Raw genomic sequence first — 9,863 nt, forward strand, 5'->3', positions numbered from 1 at the left:
CATCGTCTGCTTTTGCTGAAAGCAACCCTGATGAGGGCAGTGAAGCTGAACCCAGAACAGGAAACTTGTGTATGGGTTCATCACTGTGACTGACACCTTTCACATTACACTCAGTCATTTGATCTTAATGTCAATATATTGATTATTGCAGAGCCAAGGAGAGATGATGCAACCCTCCACATGATTCATATATTGCTCATTCCTCCTTCCAAGAGGCAGAGACCTGACAGTATCCAGCTGCTGGGCTGTTTCGTCCTGTGTATATTGATGTTGCTCGGACTGCAGCTTTATTTGTTGTTGAATCTACGATGCTTTGGATATACAGTAGTAGCACTGAGACAATACACTTTATCTCTCCTATTGACCAAAGCCATGAAATTGTTGTTTAAGCCACATTTGATTTGAACCCAATGAGCAGTGACAGATGTGTTACCAGTACACCAGCAAGGTATTACAATGAGCCCCAGTGCACACTATAGTTAAAGCAGTTATGAAGCGCTGTCATGTGTAGCGACCGAGAGACAGGACTCAAATAACGTCGAAAACTTTATTCTTCACTTCTGGAATTATTTAAATTGAGGAATCACACAAACCCGACCAGTCTACCACAAGCAATCACTAGGGATCTAACCAGGACAGACCAACACTGGGGAATGAGACAAACAGGGTTTAAATACACAGGGAAGGTGCAGGTGATTGGACACAGGAGGAAACAATCAGGGACAGGGCAGACAATCACAGGGACAGGAACTGCAGCGAAACAAAGGGGGACTTCAAAATAAAACGTGAAACAAGACACAAAAACTCCAGATCCTGACAAGCACATGCACACACACATATGGCAGGCCTCATTACATTTGTGTATGACAAAAATACCAAAGAACATATATTATTCATTTCATTGGAAAGTTTGTTTCTATAGCTTATTAGTTGTTATAGTTTATCTAGAATTAACAAGTAATTGTACTCCTAATATACTGTAGATATATATATTACTCTTAAAATATATATATATAAGAGAAAACATTTTAAAGTGTCCTTCCTGTGGAGAAAACATGATAAACTGCTCTTCAAGAGGAGAAAACATGTTAATGGGTATTTCCAGTGGAGAAAACATGATAAAGTGAAAAGGAGAAAACATACGAACGGCCTGGAATCTCTTTGTAAAAGCGAGTAAGGAACAGGATCTTCTCCCGCACCTAGCAGAGTGGCTAGTCACGGAAATCAGTCACGATAATAATTGTGTGTTGAGGTAGTACATTATTGACCAAGCCTGTGCAGGTAAACTATGCAAATCCTGCTATGGCGAAGATAAGGCCCTTCGCTGCCTTTACTTTTCTTTTAGGCTCTGCGTGACGTGACAAAATGTCTCCTGTGAAAAAATGATGTCGGCGAGGGACCAACACCCTAAAAAAAACTCCCAGTGGCACGCGACTCACCACCGCGTCTGTCTCGTGGAAAATGCATCATGATTGTTTTTGTCAATTACGCTGTGTTGCTTATTCATACGTTTCTGACATCGCGTGGTATTGTTGCGTCACATGATTAAGAAACCCATAACTTTGTCCATAATACTCATTAAACCAGAGATGTCGTAATGTTCACGTTTCATTTACCCCCCCGCCCCTTCGTTGCCATTTGGGCCCACATGGACTCTCGAGAGGGGGAGAGAAGGAGGCACGCCACCCGGTGGCCACCCGGTGGCCACCCGCTTCCATGTCACTTCCTTGTTCCTCTGTGGAAGGAGAACACTTTTCACCGAACCGATACGTCCGGACTTTTGTGACTTATTTTTGGCCAGCCTCGCGCTCAACGCTGTCCACATCGCTCCGAGAGCTCTCGCTCCGTGCTGACCGACATTCTTAAATTATGGCCGACCGCGGTGAAGCGGGGAGAGAAGACGGAGACCGGGAGCCTCAGGGCGCCGAGGGTGGGGAAGGTACGTGAAACCATGTCAGGTGTCCTCAGCAGCACCCTTTTCACGGACAGAACTTAGGCGAATTTCCGCACATGTTAGAATGACGTTTTGGGTTACGGGAGAACGCCACGCTTTCTCGTCAAGAACGGAGAGACCGATGTTGTGTCAAAAGTCTGGTCCCCGTCGATGTGCTGCACCCTCAGATTAACCCCGAAACTAGCCCCGTGCTTTACCCATAACAAGTCGTCTGTTGTGGTGCCTTCCGTGACCAGCCGGCTAGCTGCGCTGCGGCTAACCAGAGCACCCCGACCGCGGAGGCTGTTATGTCACCGGAGGAAACCCCTGTTTGAAGGACGACTACTTTTACATGTCGGTTCAGAAGGGATATTTTAACGTGAAACTTTTGAGCTAGGGTTAGCTAGCTGTGTTGTGGAAGACTACCCCGAAGTTTGCATTATCCCTTACAGAGACGATAGCTTCCTCTGTCCCGCGGTTCATTCAGAAAAACGCTGCATGATTCAACTTGCTTTCGCTACAAAGTGTCGAAACGAGCTTTATTTGATGTTTGCCGATTCAATGTGAGCATCATGAAGACCGGTAAAGGCCTCAAGTCCGCTGTACCTGGTGCTTTAAGTGCGATCGGTGACTAAACAAGGTCATAAAACCGGCAGCTTTTGTCCCGAGGCAAGGGTCACTGCTTTCGGTGTGCTGGGGCTGGTTTCACACTTTTATTTGAGCTCCGTGTGGAGCCAACTGGTGTAGTGTGTCAAGAGACGGGACTGATGATGTCACGGTGTGGGAATAGCCGCGGATGTTATTGGGACGGTGACGTCACCCTGTACGGGAAGTTGGACTTTAAAATCCAAGAATAAGAAAAAAGCACGCTTCCGAAAGCCGCCTTTTGATAGTTGAGAGAGAGCCTAACGGACCCTTTAAAAATATCCCGAACTTTTGTCAAAGTTCAATGTCTTATTGATGTACATTGTTTTGTTAATATAGATGTTGGGAAATATAATTAAAAGACATGTACACTTTTTTGTATTATAATGGTAAACTATTTGTAAAGTTGTCAAACTAAAACCGTAAGAATATTTGATTTTAAAAATAATTAGTTATGAACAAATCAACCATTTCTTGTTAGAACAAGACACATTTTTCCCATGATAATATGTTGAGAAGCTTTTATTTTTTATTTTGAAAACTGTTTTCTAACATCTAAACAGCACAGTGTCAATGCCAGAAATGTTTATTAATAAGTCCTCTCATTGTTACAGATGTAATCGATGACCCCATAATGGAGCAGGGAGCAGTGGTCCTCAGAGGGTAAGTCTCATCATTACAACATGAATCATACGGCACATATCAAAAACAAAGGTACACACAGGATAGTTGCGTTTGCCCGTCCTACTTCAAAAGGGTGAAGCGTCGATCACCGAAACCATGATTTTCTAACAGCACAAAGGCAAATAAATTGAACTTATATGAGGAATTGCAAACCATAATCATGTTAACATCTAACACTGCCACCGCTGTGAGGGCTGGACAAGAAGCATGGCAACATATCAGACAAGTTAAATGCGTAATGCTGCGTTCACATGAATATTCACAACGCTTTACTTGCGTGAGTTTTTTCGCCCGACTATTTGTGGTTTATTTATTCAAGAAATAACCACTATTTCTGCTTTATACTTGTTGTGGAAATCCCACAAACTTCGGAACATCAAACGGGGTTCATAACATCACCCGTAGGCTCACACAGCTCGGTAACTTTCACTGACTACGTCTGAATAACTGGATGAAAATCTGCCTTATTCGCATCCATTTGCGTCTGTGCATTGACTTTGAATGGAATCTCCTCGCGTGAAAAATTTGCACCGCTTTTGGTGGGAACGCAGCATAAGTGTTGGGAAAATGTATCGGCTAAATCAATGCCAAATTAATCCCATTATATTTCTTTAAATGTGCCTGCTGGCAGTCGGCTTAATGGAATGCATCATCCAATGAGATCTAAAATAATTATCTCAACTCTTTCAGAATAATTAGATAAAAACAAGCCCAAAGAGGATCTAATTGATACAAATTAATACATACTTATGAGGATATATGTACTGTATGCGCTTATGTATCATGTACTATATACAGTGGGGCAAAAAAAAATGTAGTCAGCCACCAATTGTGCAAGTTCTCCCACTCAAAAAGATGAGAGAGGCCTGTAATTTTCATCATAGGTATACCTTAACTAGGAGAGACAAAATGAGAAGAATAAATCCAGAAAATCACATTGTCTGATTTTTAAAGAATTTATTAGCAAATTATGGTGGAAAATAAGTATTTGGTCAATAACAAAAGTTCATCTCAATACTTTGTTATATACCCTTTGTTGGCAATGACAGAGGTCAAATGTTTTCTGTAAGTCTTCACAAGCTTTTCACACACTGTTGCTGGTATTTTGGCCCATTCCTCCATGCAGATCTCCTTTAGAGCAGTGATGTTTTGGGGCTGTCACTGTGCAACACAGACTTTCAACTCCCTCCGCAGATTTTCTATAGGGTTGAGATCTGGAGACTGGCTAGGCCACTCCAGGACCTTTTAAATGCTTCTTACGAAGCCACTCCTTCGTTGCCCGGCCGGTGTGTTTGGGATCATTGTCATGCTGAAAGACCCAGCCACGTTTCATCTTCAATGCCCTTGCTGATGGAAGGAGGTTTTTACTCAAAATCTCACAATACATGGCCCCATTCATTCTTTCCTTTACACGCATCAGTCGTCCTGGTCCCCTTGCAGAAAAACAGCCCCAAAGCATGATGTTTCCACCCCCATGCTTCACAGTAGGTAACCGGTGTTCTTTGGATGCAACTCGGCATTCTTTCTCCTCCAAACACGACGAGTTGAGTTTTTACCAAAAGTTCTATTTTGGTTTCATCTGACCATATGACATTCTCCCAATCCTCTTCTGGATCATCCAAATGCTCCCTAGCAAACTTCAGACGGGCCTGGACATGTACTGGCTTAAGCAGGGGGACACGTCTGGCACTGCAGGATTTGAGTCCCTGGCGGCGTAGTGTGTTACTGATGGTAGCCTTTGTTACTTTGGTCCCAGCTCTCTGCAGGTCATTCACTAGGTCCCCCCGTGTGGTTCTGGGATTTTTGTTCACCGTTCTTGTGATCATTTTGACCCCACTGGGTGAGATCTTGTGTGGAGCCCCAGATCGAGGGAGACTATCAGTGGTCTTGTATGTCTTCCATTTTCTAATAATTGCTCCCACAGTTGATTGCTTCACACCAAGCTGCTTACCTATTGCAGATTCAGTCTTTTTTAGTCAATTTTGTTTCTGGTGTCCTTTGACAGCTCTTTGGTCTTGGCCATAGTGGAGTTTGGAGTGTGACTGTTTGAGGTTGTGGATAGGTGTCCTTTATACTGATAACAAGTTCAAACAGGTGCCATTAATACAGGTAACAAGTGGAGGACAGAGGAGCCTCTTAAAGAAGAAGTTACAGGTATGTGAGAGCCAGAAATCTTGCTTGTTTGTAGTTGACCAAATACTTATTTTACCGAGGAATTTACCAATTAATTCATTAAAAATCCTAAAATGTGATTTCCTGGATTATTTCCCCCCATTCTGTCTCTCATAGTTGAAGTGTACCTATGATGAAAAATACAGGCATCTCTCATCTTTTTAAGTGGGAGAACTTGCACAATTGGTGGCTGACTAAATACTTTTTTGCCCCACTGTATGTGTATATACATGTATGTGGAGATGACCATATAGAACTAGCAGTTTGAATATGTGTGTGTGCGATCTGTGTATGGGCGGATCAGTATGTATGTATGTATGTATGTATTATTCATAATCAGAAATTCAATCAATTGAAGCACTGAAAAGAAATTGTGTGTGATTCTCTCTATTCTTCTCACGAGTCCACCTTAATCATTTTCTACAATATTCTGGAGTCGTGGATGGCGCCTCAACATTTGTTATGAGGCAGGAGGAGTCGCAGATCATCTAAGATGTCATGGGTATTGTACAGTACATGAGTATTGTACAGTACATGGGTATTGTACAGAAAATGGTATTGTACAGGTCATGGGTATTGTGTAGTACATGAGTATTGTACAGGTCATGTATATTGTACAGTACATGGGTATTGTACAGGTCATGTATATTGTACATGGGTATTGTACAGAAAATGGTATTGTACAGGTCATGGGTATTGTACAGTACATGGGTATTGTACAGGTCATGTATATTGTACATGGGTATTGTACAGAAAATGGTATTGTACAGGTCATGGCTATTGTGCAGTATATGTAGTGTACACTACATGAGTAGTGTACACTACATGATTAGCCTACAGCAGGGGTCCATGACCCCTATTGTCAAAGACATGATTGTTTTTATAGCAATGTAATTTGAGGAAAATGATGTCATAAGTACCTGCACATTAATGCTGTGAAAGCTTTTTCCGATTGACAAAATCTGTCTTGTTTGTGCCAGAGGGCGATTTGATGGCTCGAGAAGGTCTTTAATAAATGATTCCTTGTGGGCAGAATGGATAGCGCTTATATAGGAAGTCATCATGACCTGATAACGGATCTTGGCGATCTCGAAGAACTCTCTCCCTATAAAATGCAACTCTAACTAATATCACTCCTTCATCAATGGGATCTCTGAGGAAGGGAGCTGCCAGCTTTTCCAGCTAACTTAAGTTAGCCTGCGCTGGAGCACGTAAAAAGTGAAAAGCAGCGCTATAAATCAGGTGGCTACCCTTTTGAAGCTGTTCTCAGCGGTATGAAATACCCGTTTGAATATGTGGTATTTCCTCTCCGTCCCAGGTACGTGGTGGCACTTGTAAACGCAGAGGAGCCCACTCGACACCTGTCCTCTGAGCAGCTGGGAGGAAGGCCCAACGAACAACACGAACCACAGGTCAAAGAGGTGGTGGAGCAGCTGCTCAAGATCGCAGATGACATCAACAGGAATGCCGAGCTCCAACGGTACGCTGTGCGCCACACACCACACATTGGTTATTGCTTAATCATACGGTGACTCCTTCATGAGTATGTACACTAGTGTTCCTTTAGTCTCAGTCCAATGATCTTGATAGGTTTTTATCATATTTAGTCAACCTCATCCTGTTTTAGTTGTTTTCCTTGTGCTAAAGGTCTTGGCATTTTACTATGAACTTTTTGGGTTTAGGTTTAATCAATGAAAATGGTAGACATTTAGTCTTTTTATGCCTTCACTCTGTCGATAGCCTTTAGAGGGAGGCGTTGTGTTTTTGGGTCCATCCATCTGGTGCAGCCTGTCGGAGATTTTCTTCAGCGTTGACTGACACCCACCAGGTCAACACAATGAAGAAATGACATTTTGGACATGCGTAGATGTGAAACGCAACTCAACCAGTAGGCGGAGGCGTGCGACCGTGAGGCGTCCATTCTAGTTCTATTATCGCATTATCTAGTCGATCTACCGTACGGGTACTGGAACACACCGCTCGCGATGCTGGACAAGAAGTTTGACGATAAATGAGGTAAAAAAAACACTTGACTGCAATTCCTTCCCTCCAGACTGATCAACCAGGTTCAGGGCAACTGTGCTCAGGAGATTTTTATGAAGGTGGCCACGAGCATCTTCACTGAGGGCATCAACTGGGGTCGAGTGGTGGCTCTCTTCCATCTGGCCTACAGACTCATATACAAGGTAACACCCAGAAACACAAGTCACATGGGGGTACCCAAGTGGTTCACCAGGTAGAGAGTGCACCATTAAGGCTGAGTCCTTTTTATTTCAAAGGCACTGACCACCGATCGCCTTGAGAACATCCGAATAATCATCAGCTGGGTTCTCCAGGTCATCAGAGAGCAACTCTACCCCTGGCTCGTACAGCAGGGAGGCTGGGTGAGTGTCCCACAAAGATCGGGTCAGCTGTGTTGCTTTAAGGCTTTGTGGACTCGTCGGTGTGTTCTAAAGCTCTAAATCTGTCTTTCTCCGTCTCTAGGTGGGGGTGATCCATGACTTTTCTCGGTGGAGGACGGTAGCCATCGTGGCATCAGTAGCATTGGTGGCAGCCCTCGTTTACTACAGGAAGACACGCTGAGAGCAGCAGACCCCAAAACCCAGGGCTGCAGTCCTATCACCTGGAAAAACGCAGCTAGTTAATATAGACTTAAAATTACAACCACTCCTCACCCTCCATCTAATCATCCAGCGGAGGATACTGTACTGTACTTAGAGGGGGGAGGGGGGCTCCTCCCTTCTGAGGATTCCAAGAACAAAACAAAACCAAAAAAAGTCCACTGGGCATCTCCATTCTTCAGCAGCAACGTATGGAAGCTACACACCTTCCTGCATCCATATTGGAGGCTGTCGCAGACGGCGGTGTTTGTGAACGTGGCACGTAGCTGTAGATGACTTCAGACCCGGGGACACAACCCTACCTGAAGCAAGTCTCAGGTCCACTTTGGTCCTGGCTGGGGGTCCAATGTAGATTTCTCCAGTATATGTATGTATGTATGTATTTATATAGTTATCTCGGCAACATTTGGAGCTCTACACCTGAGAGGATGACGACAGCAGCCAATCAAAATTCAACAAATTCCTATATTGTATCTTCATTATGTCGACTTGTGCCATTCATTTTAACATATTGCAGCCACGTTTGCACTGTAGTTAATCAGGCCTGTGATGCTGGACATACATGGTCCTGTGTAATCAGTCACCGGTCGTTCTCACATCAGAATTTTCAGTATCAACAGAATTAAAACGAGGTGCAAAGTGGAAGAAAATGCTGGATTAAGAAGTATAATGATTCCCACTTTTAGAGGTGTCTCTCAATTAATATTATCCTCAAGATTATCCTGGCTAATGCAAAGTTACCTTAGCCAAAGGTTTTTAATGATTTTAGTCTTCTTTACTAAGAAATGGTGAATAATTCTCAGTTACTCTGGTTGTGGAACTGAATTCATTCAAACTGCTCGTTGTAATTTCAGACTTGTACAAAGATAATCTTAAATTTAAGGTCCATTATTGGATGTTTCTTACAGAAATGCTTCTTTAGAGTTGTTCGATGACTTACCTCAAGTTTTTAATGTGCCTTTTGACTATTTAGAAAATAAAACCAAAAAAAACTATTTTTTCTAACACCGTTGCTAAAGTTTAACCTGCTAATGACAAACGGAGCAATAACCCAGAGCAGCTATTCGTCACACTTCTCACACAGGACAAGGGAGAAGACACTCCTTGTTTTATTTTTTTTAATGTCAATATTAGTTTTCGAGAACAATTGTAAAATGCTAATTTGGATTTCTTTACTTATTGTTTGGTCGCATACAAGCTTAGTGTTTCCACATGAGCTGAACCCGTCAGATTGAGACGGTTAACTTTGCCTACATTTGGAACATGTGCAGAATTATTTAAATGAATGGTTTATTGACATGTGTCAGGGTCAGGTGATCTGATGGATGATTTACATGGGAATAGTCGGTGGCTAAAGCACACCTCGGTGCCACGCAAGCTTTTCTCGGGTGTTTTTGCTTCCAAATATATTGTGCACTTTTGAGAGGGATATCACACTATTCATCAGCATGTTCCAACGGTGGTGTAAAAAAAGAAATGTAATTGTGGCCAGATCATTATTTTATTGTTTGAAAAATGAACTCATTGGACTCCATTTCTGTGAATAAATAAAAGTGTTATTCCACTCATTGCTGGTGGTGTGAATGTTCTGAGGTCATCGTGGGATAAGAAAGTATATATACACTAACATGGCAGTTCTGTTAACGGGGCTGTACACTTCCTAGTTTAAAGCTGCAAGCAGCGATGTACGGGCCTTTGCTCACGCGGCCCAGAACGTCTATGACCATCGGAGTTAGTCCACGAGTTAGGCGTTTATTTCCTGCATGGAGTGATGCTGGAAATTATGTTTTTCAAACTGTCCACTGTGT

At 42.8% G+C, this 9,863-nt stretch overlaps 1 protein-coding gene across 1 annotated transcript; it reads left to right on the forward strand.

The window, feature by feature from the left end:
* The first annotated feature begins 1,630 nt into the window (after positions 1-1,630).
* On the forward strand, positions 1,631-9,623 carry zgc:153993 (uncharacterized protein LOC767645 homolog). Its single transcript, XM_034525941.1, has 6 exons — positions 1,631-1,939; positions 3,193-3,241; positions 6,753-6,914; positions 7,488-7,620; positions 7,714-7,818; positions 7,919-9,623. Exons 1-6 carry the CDS (start codon positions 1,870-1,872, stop codon positions 8,015-8,017), a joined length of 618 nt encoding a protein of 205 aa, XP_034381832.1. The 5' UTR covers positions 1,631-1,869; the 3' UTR covers positions 8,018-9,623.
* The last annotated feature ends 240 nt before the right edge of the window (positions 9,624-9,863 follow it).

Source organism: Cyclopterus lumpus, chromosome 3, assembly GCF_009769545.1.
Source record: "Cyclopterus lumpus isolate fCycLum1 chromosome 3, fCycLum1.pri, whole genome shotgun sequence".
Lineage (NCBI taxonomy): Eukaryota > Metazoa > Chordata > Actinopteri > Perciformes > Cyclopteridae > Cyclopterus > Cyclopterus lumpus.